The following is a 19,319-nucleotide window of genomic DNA, read 5'->3' on the forward strand; positions in this document are numbered from 1 at the left end:
TAGTCCAGTGGTCCACATGGTTCTGTATGCCCTCACAATTTTTTTTTTTTTTTAGTTACAAGCCATGTATGCACCGCTTCTTTTATTTCTTGGCCATTGGGGAAATTGCAGCCTCTCAGCGTCTTTCAGTGGACCAAAGTAGTGAGTCAGGAGGAGCCAGATGAGGACTATACGGAAGATACTTCAACATCTCAAAGTTCGGTTGGCGGACGCTTTCAATGGTGTGGGCGTCAGAGTGCGGACGGGCATTAACGTGCAAAATTGCGATAGCTTTCGGCGACAGTCCTCGGCGTTTGGTTCGAATAGCCAGTCGGTATTGATTTCAAGAGCAGAATCATGACTGGTGCGCCACTTCATCGATAGTTAACCGTCGATTATCCAGAATCATGGCATGGATTCCTTTTATGCTTTCCTACGTAGTGGACTGGTCGGGCGTCCTGATCGTTCATCGGTGACATTTTTGCAACCATTTGTGAATACGGTAATCCATTCGTACACATTTCACTGCGATAAAGCAATGCTTCCATATTGTGCTGAAAGTCTGGCATGAATTTCTACCCTGCTTCAGCACACAGAAATCGTATCACTGTACGCTGCCATTCTTTCGTACATACGGAAAGTAGAACTCTACGACACTGCAATTGGCTGGTCAAGATTGAAAGTATTTCAAGCAACGTAAAGTGCACGTGCTTCGTACAAAATAAGCAGTGCAGCCAACACAAGCTGTAAAATAAATCATTGCTGAAACTTTCTGATTCACCCTCATATACCTCTAATTCCATGGAACAATCCTTGAGAAGCCAACAGTCATACAGGTAAGTCAAGAAATTCTGTTAGAGTAGAGTAGAGTAGAGTTTATTTACATTCCATAGATCCTTTTTAGGACTCAACCAAAGGATGTAGAACATGTCATTACATACAACATACATAAACTTCAGAACTTCATACAATATATTAATACATAAACTTCAGAACTTTCAACACAAGTACACGAAAATATTTCACATATAAACGTACATAAACTTCAGATTCTGCAATACAAGTATGAAAATTAATATTACAAATTAATATACCTCAGAATTTTAAATTTTAAATAGAAATACAAAACTTGCTTTACATATAAATTATAGATATACATAAAGCTTGTACATCTGTATTTATTTTAAATTTATCCAAGTATTCCACCACAAATGATAGCAAGCAGAGTATAAATTCACTTGCAAGTGACGGTATATTAAATTTACGAAATAATTTTCTACAAGATACCCTCCTTTTGACACCTGCCATTATTCTAATTATTTTCTTTTGCATGTAAAACACTTTATTACTGTCTGTTGAATTTGCCAAAAATATTAATCCATATGACACTACAGAGTGGAAGTAAGCAAAGTAAACTAGCTTTAAAGTATCTATTGTCATGAGTGGTATGACTATTCTCATGGCAAATCATGCAGAGCTTAATTTGGGAATAATATACTCAATGTGTTTCTTCCAGTTTAACATATTGTCAACTGTAAGCCAAGGAATTTTTTTGTTTCAACTTCTGCAATTAATTTTTCTTCAAACCCTATATTTAACCTAGGATATGTCTTGTGCTTAGTAACAAATTTTATGAAGTTTGTTTTTTTCAAAATTTAGTGCCAGTTTGTTAGCTCTCAACAATTTGTTTGTGTTGGAAAAGACATCATTCATGATATTTTCAAGATAGATCAATTCTGGGTGTGTAATAATGATACTTGTAACATCAGCAAAAAGAATAGGTTTGGGTATAGAGTTTATAGTTGCCGGCAGGTCATCGATATATATGAGCAAAAGTAAGGGTCCAAGAACTGAACCTTGTGGCACTCCGTGAATTACAATACCCCATTCTGAATATGTATTATGATTGGTATGGGGGGCTTTTAATTTCTACTTTCTGCCTTCTATTATTTAGGTAGGATTTAAACCATTGTCCTGCTATACCTTGAATTCCATAAAATTTCAGTTTCATTGTTTACACAATCAAATGAATTGGCTAGGTCACATGATATTCCACCCACATGCATTTTAATGTTAAGGGCACATACAATTTCATTAGTGAAACTAAATTGAGCCTTTTCTGTTGAGAGATTTTTTCTGAATACAAATTGTTCCTCTACAAGGATGTTGTTTGAGGATAAGAAATTATTTACTCTCTTACACGTAACTTTCTCAAAAATTTTAGAAAATGTTGTCAGCAGTGAAATTGGTCTGTAGTTAGAGATGCAGGATTTTTCACCCTTTTTATATAGTGGTTTTACTTTTGAATATATTCCTGAAAAGGAAACATTCCTACAGCCATTGAATGATAACTTGATGGAATAATTATATAATCTACGCAAGATTTAAGTACTTTAGATGAAATTCCATCATAACCACTGAATTTTTTGACTTGAGAGAAGTAATTATACTTTTAATTTCATTTGGTGTGGTAGGAATAAGATTAATATTCGGAAATGAATTAGGAATTGCCTTAGCCAAGAACTTCATTGCATCTTCGGTTTTTGGGGTTATGGTATCACTGCTGTTCATTCTTTCTACAATCGTTAAAAAGTAGGTAATAAAATAGTTAGCTATAAGTTTAGGATCATTTACTCTATTATTATTTATCATTATTGGTGGGCTTTCAATGCCTCTAGATTGTTTGCCAGTTTCCTTTTTTACAAGTTTCCAAACAGTTTTTACTTTATTTTCAGACTCTACTATCAATTTATTGTAATTCATGCGTTTATCTTCTTTAATGACTTGAGATAAAAGTTTGCAATATTTTCTATAGTGTTGCTTCAGTATTTGGTTATTACTGGTCCTGCTATTTAGGTAAAGAGCTCGCTTATATATGCATGATGTTTTGATGCCTTTAGTTACCCATACATTGGTTTCAGGCAAAAAAAATTCTGTTTTAGTAGGAAAACATTTTTTCAAATATGCTTAAAAAGATGTTCAGAAAAGAACTGAACTTTGAAACCATATCACCACCACTGAGTAATAATTCCCAATCTTCACTGCTGAGATGTTGTATAAATTCATTTAAAGTGACTTCATTTATCACTCTAGTTACGTTCTTATCATTGTGAAAGTTAGAAATAAGGTTTATGTTTTTTATAACTAATAGCTGAGCATCATGATCAGATAGCCCATTTATTACCGGTTTAATGGAAATGTGTTCTAACCTGTAACTATCTACAAAAATACTATCAGTGGCAGAGTTGGAGCTGTTTTGAATTCTTGTGGGAAAACTAACTGTAGGTGTAAGACTAAATTTTGCTAAAAGAGAATTTAGACATTGCTTACAGCAGTTTCACTGTCACCAGCCTATGACTACTTATTCAATATACTCGCAGCTACCCTCCATATATCTGGAGGCTTCCTCCTCCATCTTCAATCTGAGGATGTACCATGTTGTCATTTTATTTTGTGACAGCTTCTCCAAGCCTCGTGTTACTTCCATTTTATTTATTTATTGATAGAACTTTATGCATAGCTTACCTTTTATTTTCCGTCCAAGAAATATTACGTAATATTTTATTATAAACAGACACTAAAAACCTCAACAGGTAACAGGTCCATATAAGCAGAAATTAAATCAAGCTATTCTATTAACCCAGGCTTTAATACAACATTTAGAATATTTAGAGTACCAAGGTCTGGACCCACTGTTGAAAGTTTAACATTCCTGGGACCTTTGTAGACATTCATTACCATATTTATACGTGAAACTAATACACATTTCTATGCATTTCAATTTTCTTCAGTGTGCCTTGCATACTACAAGTTAGTATCTTGTTTATGTGTATCAATCTCGAGTGGCAAACCAGAAAGAGAACATATACCGAATTTTGTCCATGCATTCATAAATTGATTTTCCTTGACTATATAAAAGGCATTTTCAGGGGTGGTTTGTGTGTAGTCAAAACAGAGACATCATACGAGATAATATCATAATGCTTTAGCCTATCCAGCAGCAAGTGTCATTCATATGAAATAAGCCTTTATTAGAATAAGGAGTATGTTATATATGCAGCATGTAGAAAGAAGGAACAAAAACTGTAGTGTTGTAGGTTATGTATACAGCCTGAACCTCGTTACTTTTATCCTTACTATAACCAATTTAACCAACATACATTAACTGACTGCATTTATATCATGCTGAAATATAAATGAAAAATAGTAATGTTGGATCCAACCTATGATAATATATCAGCGAATCCGTAAACGTAATATTATTCCAATTTTGTAACATTCTGTAACACTGTGATGGTGGTCTTTTAAGGCCAAAACCTGTGGTTTTGTTCCTTAATTAATAATCTTAATACAAGTTGTGTTGATAGTTTAATTATTGCTGATTATTTTTTGATCTTACACAATGGGAAGCAACACTTAAAGATTTGTTATCATAGGTTTTTAATCAATGACTTTATTATCTCATTCCATGTAAATATGATTAGTCAGTATAATTTCTTCATGTGTACACATGCACAAAGACAACTGATGACTTTTTTCAAACCATTTTATACACATCTTATACAAAGTGCAGAATTATTCAATAGGAAACTCAAATCTGTTATATAATAAAATGTTACAGTTTATCATTACCTTATCTGTATCCAGAGAGTACCATGTGTTTGACTATATTCCAATTACCAGTATGTTATATGTTTACTCTTCAATGTATTCTTCATATTAAGTTCACATAAACAACAGTCCATTCTTATTTCAGTGTGTCTGTACAATACACAAATTTACAAGGATAACAAGTTATTCAATGAATAAAATATGTCACTTTTTATACTTGTTTACCTTTTTCCTTCCTTTGAGTCTCTTTCTGACTCCCTGTGAGTTTACATCATCATCATCATCTCCTATGCCTCCGCCCCCTTTCTTTCGCTTCCCTTTACCGAATGTTCTTGTTTCTATGTCTTTCACTTCCTGCATATCAAAATTAAATTATGAGAACTCTCTCTACAAATCACAAACCTAAAAATATAAATGAATGTGAAAGCTACAAAATGTTCCCATTCAGTCTTGTTGGAACAGACTAGTACAAAAGTTTTGTAATCTTTAATTTTTCTCTGGAACTTGACACTGAGGGGAAAAAAATGTAAAATAGTTGAATAACTGGCTCCTGCATTTGAACCTATGTCACTTCATAAAACTTATGTGTTTATTTCACCGTCCGTGTGAATAGGGAAAAAGAATATGCAGTTACAGTGGTTTTACCGCTGCGGCAGAAAAACTGCTCATGCGCGCTAGCCCTTAAAGTGATTCTAATATTTAATGCTGAAATATGGACCCTTATGAAGGGATATCAAATTTTGAAAGATACAAGGCAAAAGCAAGTTGAATTAGAAATGAAATCTATGAAAAAGAATCTGGAATAAAATATTTTATTCATAATTTTACAAGAAAAATAATGACAGTGGTTTGCCAATGTAGAGAGAATGGACAGAACAAGGATATTGTGAAGGGAATTAAAATTTAAAGGAAAGAGACCTACAGGATGACCCAGAACAAGGTGTTTCAAGAAGGAATAAAGAAACAGAAAACAGCTGGCAAGAAATTTAAAAGTAAATACTGTGGAAAATAAGACGAGACTGGAGACTTTTCATCCACAGACATATAAAATGGAAACTATGCTAGAAGATAACATCTGCCTCATGGAAAGAATCTTCCACTGCAGCTACTTGTCCTGATATATGTAAACACACATAAAAAATACCAAAATGGCAGATGGACTGCTACACAATCAGAAGAACAAAACTGAGTCAAGAAATCAGTTGCAAAAACAATAATAAAACAAAAGGTAACTCACAATTTTAGCAACTCGTTGAGCTTCAGAAACCCTCTCTTGTAGGACCATAACTTCTTCTTCCTCTGTCTTGTACAAAGGAAGCTGTTTGCCTATAAGATGTTCTATTCTTTGGTAAAGCTCAACATCATACTGTAAAACATACAAAGCCTGTCACTGCTTCAACAAACAGTGGACTGTAACACATGGTAGGAAGTGATCATGGTCTATTCTTAATTTACTCACTTTTTCCATCAGAAGTCATAAACAATCTGAAGTCAGGAAAGCCAACCACTAGTCAAAATTTGAAGCCATGACTTATATGATATGAACTGAGACACTAATCATTACATCACAATGTTCAGTCTATGCAAACAGAATGCTCAAAAGTGCAATAAGGCAACAATTTGAAAGGGACACATGTTGATACACAATGCAAAATAAATACGTGTAAATATTCCTTTCAAACCAAAAACAGCAAAACATACATGAGCAAGATTGACATTTACCTGAGTCACAAATGTGATTGATTTACCAGCTCGACCAGCCCTCGCTGTTCTGCCAACTCGATGAATGTAATCTTTGCTGTGTGTTGGAATGTCAAAGTTGATAACAACATCAACATGAGGTATGTCCAAACCCCTATGAACAAGCAGACAGAATCACAGTTGGATATGAAACCACTGACAAATCACTTTAATCACTGTCAGCACAGGAATTAAATATTTATGGCAGGTCTCTCTTTGTAAAGGATGTTAATGTACATCATTATTTATTCAATTTGAAAATCTTTCTTCTGTTTAGTGGTAATTCTTACAACTAATGTTTAAGGAGTGGCACTGGGTTATTGTACGAGGTGCGATCGGAAAGTTTCAAGACTGTGTCAATAGAGGGCGAACCGGATGTAGTACGAGCTTCTGTCGCTAGGGGGTGCGGCCTACATTCATAGTGAATCAGTATGACCTCTGAAACGTTGGTAAACATCTACCATACTACACAGCGCAACAACCCAGAAGTCAGAAATCTTCATACTCACTGCTGTGAAAACCTCAAATCTTACATAATAAATAAATATATACAGCATGCACATACAAAATGAAATATGGTTTGAGATTTATCTCAATGTACCTCACCTACTGGCTACATCAGTAGAGATAAGAATAGATCTATTCTTTGCTTTAAACTTGGTAAGTGCTCCTAGACGTTTGTTCTGTGACATCTGTCCATGTAGTGGAACAGCTGTAAAGCCAAGGCTACGAAGCATTAATGCTGTTCTGACAGTGTTGCTACAAGTTGAGCAGAAGATCATAAATGAATTTCCAGCCATTTCATTCAAAATGTGAACCAAATAAACATCCTGTAAAGAAAAACAGTGAAATAACTCCACACAATCAGTGACTTTTTCTACAGATTGCACCCTTTCCACCTGCTTTTTACAAAGACAGTCTCAGAAATAAAGCACGGCAGTGTATACAAAGATTTTTTTTTACATTTTTATCAAAAGCAACAGAAAAATAATAATTGTTCGCCAACATAGAGTTAATTGACTCACACAGAAATATTTAACCGTCAGTAGAGGGCAACACTATATTCAAAAATTGAAATGACAAGAATGATAGTACAGTGTAGGGTCAATAACCCATCTAGATCCTGAGTTTGAATTTATTTTTGAAATATAAAGATGAATACAAAAGTATGTAATTGGGATAGCACTGAATAAATAATATTAAATGACTCTACCAAATAAATATCAAGTACTTATAACATACAAAGTAAATGGATACAAACACCACTTTATATCAGTCTCACCACACCAACATCATAACACAGAGAAGTGACAGTCCACAAGTGAAGACAGTATGTTTGAAGAGTAACACCTCTCTTACAAATCATGCAACATCCACCTCTGAAATGCTAGTAAATTTCTATAAGACTACATAATACAACATCCCAAAAGACAGGATCTTCATACAAATTTTCATGAGAACCTGAAATCTCAACATTAATCCTGCGTACATTCAATAGCTGACAGAAGTAAACTTTCCACCCATACAAAATACTTTTGAAATTTTCAAGCAGATAATTCCTGTATTTTACCAAGTGAGTCCTAGGCTGTTAATCCTCTAATATTTTCCCCAAGCCCTAATGATCACAATCATCCAAGTTTTCCAGAGCTGCAAACCTGCTTGAGATTTTTACTTCGTACTGTTCATTAACTTCTGTGTGGTTTAGATTTAAAATATTTGCACATCAAACTTTTGTGTCTCTCATTTACTTATAGCTAGGCCCTCTATATGTTTTGCAGCCACCAAATAGTGGTATCATAGTCAGTTCCTTTAAAGCAAAGACATCACATATACTTGACTGTTGTCTTATATCTACTAAGATGTGATCCATTTAACTGTGTCCAGGAGAAGTCCAAGTGCATTTACGAATTTTGCTATGTGGCAGCACTGTATTCTTGATACCACTTTTTATGTGACAAACTTTACATTCTAATCCAAGTATCATTACTAGTTCTATTTATACCATTATTATTCCCAACTGTCTGTTTGAAAATATCTTCCATCCCCACCTTTATAAAAAAAACTACCAAAATTTTCAGGTGGTGCTTAGGGAAATGATCAAATACATGCTTTTGGTCATCATAAAAGCTGTCCTTTGCACCATAACATTTATCCTCAGTTGGTACATGCACATTCAGAATAACATCATACAAACGACCTCTTAGTATTACATGACATCCGAATATTAACAAACATACCCTCTGGACTTAAAAAGAAAGCTGTCCCTAAATGATAATCAATATTCCCATTTCCATACAGGTATGTATAATCATCTGTTGGTTCAGTGCCACCCTTGCCCTATCTGACATCTTGTACTTCCACTAAATATAACTTACATTTTTCTGATTCTCTTGTTTCTATCTTCAAAGAACCTGACCTAGAGAAGCTATTGGCATTCCACATTCCATATCTCATGTCCATTTCCTGTCGCTTTCGTCTTTCCAAACAATCCAAGTCTGAAGCCATATGTAAGATTTCATAACATTTTGTTTTCTTATGACTAGAAGTTTCCCCCCCCCCCCCCCATTCAACTCCATTGTTGGAGGGACCCCTTGATGGCTGTCAGCAATTGCTCATTCAATATATTAACAGCTATCCTCCATAACCACAGGCCTTCTCCACCATCTAAAACCTTGGAATGTCCCATGCCATGGTAACAAGGTACCCACTTAACAGGAGAAATGTAACATGCACCAAATGCAAAATTCCTACTTTATTATTAACAAAGTAAAAATATTTTTAAAAATTGTCTACATGGTTATAAATGAGATGTCCTGTAGCAGGAATTTTAAATAAACTGGATTTCTAATTATAATTCTTTCCATTTGTGTTTTTCAATGCATAATTTGAGAACAATATCATCATGTGTGGTATTTTAACATCACAGCACTAAAATACTCTACCTTAAATTTGAGTGGAATAAAGATGTAATACTGCTGTAGTTTTTCAACAGTCTGATATTTTGTAGAAACTTCCACTTTGACTGGATCTTTCAGTGAAGCTCTCTGCAATTTCTGTACTTTTTTAGTCATTGTTGCCGAGAAAAGGAAAGTTCGACGCTCCCGTGGAATTACTTTCAATATTTTGTCTACTTCTACTTCAAAGTCCATGTTCAGAATGCGGTCTGCTTCATCCATAACCTTGGAAATAACACGAATTACTTGTCTGTAATGGCATCTGCTAAACATTGATAAAGATAACCTGCTGCTCTGATGAACAGGAATGTACAAGATTATGACTCAGTTGAAAATTGTGATAAGATGACACTTTCAACCCAATCCAAAAAGTGTCCAACTGCAGACAAGTGACATGTGATAATGGAAGTGCCCAATAATAATTAACTGGAGAAATTAAGACATAGCAAGCTGAATGATGTATAATCAAAATATTATGCCTCTCCAATAACTTAGACAGTAAAGTGAATGCCTAGGAATGGGATGATCAAGAAGTCCAAGTCCTCTTCTTTGAGTGAAGGAACCAGAATGTGAACTAGAGTTGCCTCCATGTCTACATTCCTTCATTGCATAATGCATCCTTATTGCACCTGAGATTCTTTTGTTCTTGTGTTGAGATCCACCAGTATTTCTTGTGGTCAAAAACTTTAAAAGCACTGTGCTTTACCAGGGACTGGGAAAGGAGATACAGGAAAGCTGTGAAAATTACAATGGAATACCAATCCAACAACACATGAAATCTATTAATGGCTCCTCTGTTTGAAACAGATGTGTTGAAACTTTGCTAATGTATATAAGTATTACCAGGAATTTGAGAGCACGCAGGTTAAAACCTTTGGTGTTTTCCAGGTGATCCACTAGTCTACCTGGAGTAGCAATTATGATATGAGGTTTCTTTGCAAGTGTTAATGCCTGTGACATCATGTCCATTCCTCCAACAATTACAGCACATTTCACACCAATACTTGATCCTGAAAAAGTATTACAATAATTCACAAAAATTTTATGTCAGATACAATTTATAACTAATAAACACTTTGACAGCCAACAAATACAATTCATCCACTTGTTTATGGACAAGGAAATCTACTGAAGATAATTAACTCATAACTTATGAAACTGGACATAACTAGAAGTACAAGAAGAAGCAGGTATTTTTTTACTTTTGTGTGATTTTTGTTCATTGGTATTCTCATTTAAAGGTTTCTACTACAATCTGACAATACACAAACAAATTTACTAACAAAAAATCCATAAAGTATGCCATTTACTTACATAAAATATGAATTAGTATGTGAGCCCTTGAAAAGGCTTAACAAGATGTCCAGAATCCTTGAGCTTCAACCATGGACCTGCTTCTTCTCACAGTTCTGGTCTCACAAGTATAGCACAAATAATATGATAAAGTGAATGATAATGACAATTACTTTTTGCTCATTAACAAAAGTTTATTGGACTGTTCATGCAGACAGAATACGTCTTTTCCGAATATCAAAATTTACATACTTCTGTATCCCTTTGCAATTGTTCTTGGTAAGAGTTCCACCCAGAAATTTTTAAACATATAGTTTAATAATAAACAAATATAAGGATATTAAAAAAAATTGCATAGATTCAAATTTCTGTCTGGTTTTTGCATGGATGCCCATGCACTATGCTACTAACTAGGCTACCATGCCATGCAGGTGGCTGGTTAAAGTACAGTGTTTACCCCAGTTTTGCTGTTGATCCTATGACATAGCTGGGAAAAGTCAATGACATTTATCCACATTCTTCCTAAAATGAGGCAGGCATATTTGTGACTTTGCTTAACAGAAATATGATATAAAAGTAATTAATGGAAGGTAGAGAAAGTCATAATTACAAATGACTGAAATAATGATGCTGCATACTTGCATCACTTCCGGTTTGGGACTTTAAATCTTTTAAGGGCTTAGTTCTTGTACTCAGTGTACACACACATACACTTGATCCTTGATAGCTTAAAAGTGGACAAAATGATAGAAGAGTTCCAAATGAATGACAACAAGCACTGCTGTCACAGAAACAAACAGACAAAAGCTTCAGATAAAATCATACATGTCTTACCAAGAGCTTCAAATTGTTCTGAGATTTGGAATGCTAATTCTCTAGTTGGAGTGAGAATTAAAGCAAAGTAACGCTGAGGATTCACCAATAACGCTTGTAATATTGGAAGTGCAAATGCTCCTGTCTTTCCTGAACCAGTTTCTGCCAGACCTATTACATCTTTACCTGTAAAAAAAGAAGATATCATTCATATGAATGTTGGGGCTATGTGAAAGTTAAGATCAACTCCCATACAACAGTGATGACTACAATACGATGCCAGAACTAATAAAACCAAAATATACTTCTGCCAATGCTACATATTTAAAATATGATACTGTACCTTGCAATGCAACTGGAATTGCCTCCTTCTGAATTTTTGACGGTGACTTCCACTTCAGCTGTTCACAAGCTTCACATAACACGTCTACAATGCCCTTAGAAAGAAAATAATACAAATAACAACCGCCAAATATAACCTTATAAGTCATATGGAAGATTCTCATAACCTCTACAACTTCACGTGCCTACAAGGCATTTACACAAATGAACAAACTATTACTCAAAATAAAACTGATGCTTACAAGATCTCGAAAGGAAACATCTCTATCTACATCTGTAGCAGATATTTCATTTCTTCCTTCACTTGTGGTTTCGTTACACCTAATATCAGACTCCATAATTTTCACACCACTAATAACCACAGACCTCAGATAACGCACAGAAAAAACATTCAAGAACCCAGCAACAGATGTGGACTTCAGTTACAGTAGTGGTGTGCGTATTGGCCTGCCACCTATTCACAATTCAGAAGTAAATGTCCCGTTACCGTTGTGTTTACATATGAATAGCTCATAGGATGCAGCACAATATGCACAGCTTTAATTTTCCCATCAATAGCATTGGTGTTGGGCATCTGGGATATTCTGTGTTCAGTTGTATGCCTGTTTTTCTACTTTTTGGTCGGTTTAATTCCTTTGTTAGCAGTTCAGATTTGAATTTGAAAATATCATGGTTGCAGTTTTTAGGTGTTGGATGGCCGCAAGGAGTGCTTTAATCCGCCAAAATACCCTCGGAAAGTGCGTTTGCAGTTCACAGAGGATATCTTCGAGTGTGTAGTAGTATAACAAAACTTGTTTTGAAATAATGAGTCACCCAAATACATCTATTTTCACTATAATTAACACAATTTTTAAGCTGTGTAATCTCTTTTCGCAATAAAACAGGCGGAATCGTACGTATGTCAGTACAAATAAAAATAAATTAGGTTATGGTTCGGCAATTACATGTTCTTTTGGGAGTTTTATTATCGTCCTAGAATATTAATGTGAGAAGTTGAAACAGACTATTATTATATTATAAATACATTATAAATATATGTTATTATAACAATCTTATATTTTGTAAATACCTGTAAGCAGTTGTGGGTGTGCTTTCTTGCATAATTATTTTTGCGGTAATACTGTGTTTGGCTAAAGTACTATCATAACTATGTAATTTACATTTGCACTAGAAACAGGTATTTGTGCTATGATATGTTCTGCTGCCTTGGCTTGGGCTTATGAGGGATCTATGGAATGTAAATAAATTGTTCTATTCTGACTATGACACTGATATTAACATTTATATTTATTAAGTCTGTTGGTTACAGTTTTCAATGTGGCTCCATGATCTTTTGTCCACTTCTGTATATATTTACATTCATCTTAACATACATATTTTATTTTCTGTTTCGAGGAAGGCCTTAACTTCAGTTAGGGTGAAGCAGGTTATCTATGGTCTGAAGAGTCATTATTCTTTATCAGATAGTAAATAAGTGAAGTTGCCTTTCATATGATTATGATACTTGAGTGTCATGAAAGTTCCTAACAAGATCTTGTCTAGGTATGCAGTGAATGCAGTGTCTAAAATATAGATTGAATGTGTGATGCTGACCAAGTGATTTTTATATTGTAAAAATTTTCAGATTGGTCTTTGGAAATCAGCTCTCATACCTTATTCATTCCATATGTGTCATTAACGTTTTTGCTGGAATGATCTTGAATAAATAAATACAAATACAGTATTCTACCAGCAGCTCTCCATCATGTTGGAAGCCTAAAAGTATTCTTTATATGTGAAGTTCAGTGTGAATATTCTGATATTAAAACAGGAAGAATGTGTTTAACAATCTCTGATATTTTTAACCTGGTGCATGTGTGATTGTGAGAAGTGCTGTCCAAGAAGGTTAGAGATAGAGGTCAGCCATTATGATGAGTACTAATTTAGTTAATTTTTGACTAGTTTTCTAAATTGATGACCTATTTTGACTTATTTCAGTGTCTTTGGTCTTATTCTCAGTTGTTTACTGGCATGTAGTACAAATAATATAGACAGATCTGTAAAGGAATTGTATTTTCTGTTTGGATATATTCTCCAGTTATTTAGAATGGTAATGAGTAGAATTGAAGTCCCTTTTTAATGCTTATTTTTATATGATATTCCTTGTAGTCCGTCTCTTTCCTGACTTTATGCAGATTTTCACTTAAAGATGACCCTACCATCAGTTTATGGCATTATGTTTGACTGCTAACATGGTTGGCATGCAAGGAATCACTGTTCAGGTGAACATAGAATACTGTTGGTGTGAAAGAATTGACATTGATGTATTCTGCTGATCATTCATTGAACACAGTCCATAGAGCTTGCATTGAATTTTCTGCATTAGCTTGCTGAAAGTTTACAGGGTTTTTTTTCCTGTTTTGTTAATTCTTCAAAGACTCCACAGAAGCTTACCATTGTGAATTAACTAGGGCAAAAATAATATGAAGCTTCTGATTCTTCTAGTTCAATACACATTCAACCAACTTCCTGTCACGTAATGCGATCTTTTGGTTTGCATGAGGATTTTCAGTTCCCAGTGGTGCATGTTGTGTTTATGTAACTTCATAGATGAAATTGAGCTTTGTCTGTCATATGAAGATAGTGGTGTTTACTATTGCATTGTATGATGCTTCTGATGAGGTATTTACAAAAATTAATTCTTGAAGCTACAGGTTTCTGATGGTAATGCACCAATATAAGCTCATTCTAATATGGTATGTATAGCTGTCCCTGGTGCTTATCTAAGCATCACTTCATGCAGGTTTGTTGTGGAGTGGAAGTATGGCTTTACGTATTCTTAACCCCATTGTTAGATGTTCAGTTTCATGGCCTGATTGCTTTAATCCTGTGGATAGAACCCTGATAACCCAATGGATAGGCCCCAGACCTGGGCTCCTCATTGTCTGGAAGAGAGAAATCCTGCTTTGAGGGTTTCAAACACCAGTCATTCAGCCTTTAATCTAGTCACTGAGTGGACTGAGCTATTCTGGCTTCTTCCTGGTATAGTATATAGGAGTTAACATTTAATAAATGTGTGGAAAATATGGTCTAATAGCAGTGGGAATTTGTGGCATAAAGTACTGGGTAAAGACTAAGAGATAGAAGTGAGACTATAATGTACCAAAATTTGATAGTGCATGTATAGGCAAAGAAAAGTAATGCCCATGTTGTAATTTTTAGAACTTGCAGTAAGTGGATATTTCATTGTTGATCTCTCCAAAGTGTTATTCATACTGTAGAAAACTAGTGTGATTCTCCCTCAAAAGTCAAGCCCTTTGTCATTGTGTCTTCTACATTTATGATTCTAATTTACATGTGGTCACACATCCCCACTGTGTGTGTGTGGGTTTTTTTTTCAGATGTGAAAGCAAGCTCTCCAAAAATAGGATTCATTGGACTTGGTAATATGGGACGTCCAATGGCTCAGAATGTTCTTGCTAAGGTAATTACAGCATGAGAACTAACATATAAATTGTGTTATAAAAGCTATTCAAATAAAACACAGTCTGATGCAACTAATTAATGTTACTTAATGGTCTTCACTTAAGACAACTTGTTTTGGAAATTATATTTCCATTATCAGGTCAAAGAAATAAATGTCTGTAAGATCAGACTTACAGCTTGAAAGTTAGTAGCAACTGCAGATTATTATAGTACAAGAATACACACAATTTAAGTGAATATTTAGAGTGATAAGTAAGATGGCATGCTGGATACCACTGTTTCTCACTTGGGATGTGTGAGATTGAATCCTGAATCAGTGAGGGTGTCTTATTTTCAAATTACTAGGGCATGTCAGTTGTACAATATCTCTTTTTCTCTCCTCTCTCTCTCTTTTCTTCTTCCTTCCTCTCTCTTTTCTTCTTCTTCCTTCCTTTTTTTTCCCATGCCAATATCAGGACAGTTATTATCACAGTTGTAATTCTTTTTAACAAGTGAATACAATTGTTTAGCTTATCACCCCCTGCAGTTGCAGTTTGTACACCACTTTCTTTACATCTTGCATATCTGTTTGTGGAGCAGTAAAATAGACAGTATTAAAATGGTGCAAGAGTAGTTCCAAACTTTTTATAGACACATGTATGATCATACTACTTCCATCATCCCACAGCTATGTATTTTTTCAGTATATGACAAAAAACAAATGAACACATTGGATGATGTGTTGCTCTGTAGTCTTGTAGGAGGTTACCATTGTTTTGGTGGAACATATTGCTTTTATCTTCAAAGTTGGTGACATCCCATTAGGTTTTCCTTTATTGACTGTGTTACATGTGCATCATATTAGAGTACCAGTAACTGTTAACTTTTATCTTATGACAACAAGGGATTTAAATGCCCATAATACAGGGCAGCTGGCTGGACTTTGACTGTGAGGATTAAGAGTTCAACAATACGCTACTGTGACACATGATCATCTGGAGCATGCATGTAAGATGCGGCACATGGACAATAAAGATTAAACTCGTAGTTAATGTCTGGCCAGCATTTACAGTATTTTAAATTTCCTATTATTGCAAAATAAATGCTAATTTTCACATATGTTTATTGATGTTATGTTAGTAGGTATCCTACAATAAACATTTTAAGCCTCTCCCTTCTGTTTAATTTTAGTACCATGATTTGTTGGTTTATGATGTTCACCATGAAGCAGTGGAATCGTTAAATGAACTGGGAGCTACAGTATCACAAAGTCCAAAGGATGTTGCAGCACAGGTTGACTACATTATTACAATGTTACCAAATAATGCATGTGTTCTGGAAGTATATCAGGGAGAAAATGGTATCTTAAAGTAAGTAACATTAAACACAAGATAGTAACAAAAGTGACTGGGATGTGAGAAACGGCCAATAATAAGTAACAAAAGTATGTCTGATATTTTGAAAAGTTGGTAATGAATGGCCTGTAACAGCAAGAATTTTTAGACATTTGCAGGGTGATCCATTACGACACTATAACTTCGTGACTAATAACACGATTGAAATAAATGTGGTCTCGTTCGATCGGGTATACGACTACGATGCGAGCATGACCTTGAGTTGGCGCCGCGCGAGGCGCGGGTGGGGGCCATTTTGGGCGTGGGCGAAAATTTCCGGGCAGTATATCTCGCGACTCCGATGTGCTTGCTCGCTGATTTTGGTGCCAAACCAAAGATCTCGTCTAGATCTGTCGATTTAAGCCATAAAAAGTGAACTTTATAAAATATTTGTTGGTGACAAATCAAAAATAAGTCGTGAAAAATTTAAACTTTCTGATGTCGGCCCATACTCACCGAAAAGCCCAGAGGAAATACAAGCAACGCATCTCATCGGAAAGGGCGTCTAATCAGCCATCGATCAGTGGCTGAACGAGTGAGATGGCTTCGGGAACGTCGGAAAGTCGACGCGGCGCGAGCAAGACTGTATATTTGTTATGCTAAATAAAAGCCATGTATCCATTTCGTTACTTTCATTTCATTCCCATATCCCAAAGAAAATATTCCCCGCAAACGCAGACGTATTCACGTAAAACCCACGGCCGTGTCCCCGACACAGCCAGCCCCCCGATTTTTTATAAATATTTTAAATTCAAAAGCTGATTCTACACTCATATAGATCCTTTAAATTGGAGATGTGAACCACCTTGGATTATTTCCAATTTTAGATTATTTTATTTTATGAAATACAATACTTCCATTTTGTCAAGTTGTTGATGTTCTGTTTTTCTAGGATATGTTTTTCTTTAAGATAGAACACTTCCTGGATATACTATGTGTTTTCAATTTTGTTGAGATTAAAAACATCATAAAGTGAGTAGAGTTTGATTGGCATTACTTCTTGACAGTTTGATTGGATGGTTGACAGTTTGCAGTGCCTAAGCTGGCATCTTTGATACACGTACATGTTTGAAATTGGATTCCCATAGTTCACTGTCACAAAATAAAATACTGTAACATCTTTGGACTGATCTGACAATTCAACTTTCTTTATTTAGGAAATTTTCAATGAGGGAAGCACAAATATTCCCTTCAGTATTAAAAAAGCATGCTTCACTAAAAGTCTTTCCCTTTATGTACCATACAAAGAATTCCACCCTCCATTTTTTATAGTTTTTTTTAAGTTCAATTAATATAATTTGGTTAACACTGCAGTAGTTCCTCTAACACTTCTTCCAGGCATCTGTAAATAGTGCTAGTGTTGCCATCTTAAAATAATTGGCAACAAAAACAATGCATAAAATTCTGGCTGCATCACAGTACACTCATGTTTTTTTTAATAGACCTAATTACTCTTAAAAACCAAAATACGATATTGAAATGTTCTTAGTTGGCATTTTCTGTATGATTCTGATCTGCAAATCTAAATTTTGTGTTGGTCAGTGGAACTCTTTTACTGTTCTTACATATATAAATGCCCCATGAAAGATTTTTTGCCATTCTGATCATGTGTTGTATGAATGGTAATAATAAGCAGACAACCAAATGACAGCTTTTTGTGTTGTGAACTTGAAAATATTGCCTCAGTATGTCTTTCGTATGATGGATCTTCTGCATGTGTATTACATAAGGTCCCAGAAGACTTCTTTTAAAAAATATATAATATCCCTTTAAGTGTGATTTCAGATTAATTGCATGCATAACAATCAATGGAGATATGAATTTGCCCAACATATTCCATCACCTTTTAACCATTGTCATATCATAATAAGTGATTTAAACCCCTTCTTGCTGGACTTTAATTCTGGGGTTGGTGGTCAAGTAGTATGCAAGTGATGCATGTAAGCTGTGACTTGCCAACTATAAAGGTTAACATATGACTTTTACAACTCACAGCTCAGAAAACATTAGCTGCATGGTATGTAAAGGCTAACAAAGAAATCCACAGCCTAAATTTTTACCAGCAGTTTATCTACAATTGGCAAATGTCTGTCTATTCTTAATGTCAGTGGCTGTTGGAACAGTCCATTAAATGAAAAGCTGTGGAGAGCAAAAAAATGTATCTTGGGAAGAGAAATTTATTAAATGTGATAGCATAAGCCATTGAAAAATTTTATAATCTGAAACAGCAATGCCAACATGATGATTGTCCCTGCTTCTAATGTAAGAACAACATTATTGTTATTTATTTTTGGATTCTGAGCATTTTTATGATGATAGATCTTGAAAATATGTAATTTTTGTTAACTTAATTTCTTTATAGAATGTAAAATAACAGTGTTGACACAAACTTTCATTTAAAAGTACTAGTTTATAAAACATGCCTGCCTTGTGAAATTTGATATGATTGTATATCATAAGCAAAGTTGTGAATTTTTTAAGAAAATGTTTTATCCATAAATTGTCCAATGTGAGTGAACTTTTGTGTTGAAAACTACAGACATGGCAACATCATAGCATTTTAGGCAGAGGATGTCCATTGTACTTGTTAAAATAATGTGTGCAAATGCTTGTGCTTGCACGCACAAACACACACCATCACAGGTTGTCATTCAGTTTATGTATTGAGCTGTAGAATATGTCAAGAGAAGAGTAGGAGAATGCTTTTCTAAAAAGCTCTTTGTCTGTAGATATATGCTATGCATTTTTA

The 19,319-nt window shown here is 34.7% G+C and overlaps 2 protein-coding genes and 1 long non-coding RNA gene across 6 annotated transcripts in view; 1 reads left to right on the forward strand and 2 right to left on the reverse strand.

Annotated features, from left to right (window-relative positions):
- The window catches only part of LOC110837974 (3-hydroxyisobutyrate dehydrogenase, mitochondrial), a 27,451-nt gene continuing 8,132 nt past the window's right edge, over positions 1 to 19,319 (forward strand). The window contains exons 1-4 of one of the 4 annotated variants that reach the window (XM_022080702.2): positions 12,300 to 12,501; positions 13,357 to 13,629; positions 15,113 to 15,195; positions 16,368 to 16,546. In XM_022080702.2, coding sequence (XP_021936394.2) covers positions 15,160 to 15,195; positions 16,368 to 16,546 — 215 coding nt within the window. In that variant the 5' untranslated portion in view covers positions 12,300 to 12,501; positions 13,357 to 13,629; positions 15,113 to 15,159. Of the gene's footprint in view, positions 816 to 12,292; positions 12,625 to 13,356; positions 13,630 to 15,112; positions 15,196 to 16,367; positions 16,547 to 19,319 lie in introns of those variants that run through there. The other 3 variants (XM_022080704.2, XM_022080700.2, XM_022080703.2) reach the window with 3 other exon arrangements.
- On the reverse strand, positions 840 to 12,172 carry pths (probable ATP-dependent RNA helicase DDX47). Its single transcript, XM_022080696.2, has 9 exons — positions 11,975 to 12,172; positions 11,734 to 11,827; positions 11,412 to 11,576; positions 10,128 to 10,294; positions 9,273 to 9,509; positions 6,937 to 7,160; positions 6,313 to 6,445; positions 5,828 to 5,956; positions 840 to 4,944 (listed from the first exon to the last, which is right to left on the reverse strand). Exons 1-9 carry the CDS (start codon positions 12,068 to 12,070, stop codon positions 4,795 to 4,797), a joined length of 1,395 nt encoding a protein of 464 aa, XP_021936388.1. The 5' UTR covers positions 12,071 to 12,172; the 3' UTR covers positions 840 to 4,794.
- On the reverse strand, positions 16,628 to 17,118 carry LOC110837983 (uncharacterized). Its single transcript, XR_002545906.2, has 2 exons — positions 17,027 to 17,118; positions 16,628 to 16,920 (listed from the first exon to the last, which is right to left on the reverse strand). It is a non-coding gene; the product is annotated as an uncharacterized LOC110837983 (long non-coding RNA).

The sequence above is a fragment of the Zootermopsis nevadensis genome, unplaced genomic scaffold (assembly GCF_977971745.1).
Source record: "Zootermopsis nevadensis isolate Lab colony 2312 unplaced genomic scaffold, Znev_1.0 Znev_ptg000019l, whole genome shotgun sequence".
Lineage (NCBI taxonomy): Eukaryota > Metazoa > Arthropoda > Insecta > Blattodea > Termopsidae > Zootermopsis > Zootermopsis nevadensis.

What these genes read in the sequence shown, in the direction of transcription:
- pths (XM_022080696.2), bottom strand. Translation starts at nt 12,070, where the DNA reads ATGGAGTCTGATATTAGGTGTAACGAAACCACAAGTGAAGGAAGAAAT. An exon ending in AGAACAATTTGAAGCTCTTG is followed by an intron (nt 10,295 to 11,411) that starts GTAAGACATGTA and finishes ATACTTTTTCAG; the next exon opens with GATCAAGTATTGGTGTGAAA. An exon ending in TGCGTGCTCTCAAATTCCTG is followed by an intron (nt 9,510 to 10,127) that starts GTAATACTTATA and finishes GTTATTTCCAAG; the next exon opens with GTTATGGATGAAGCAGACCG.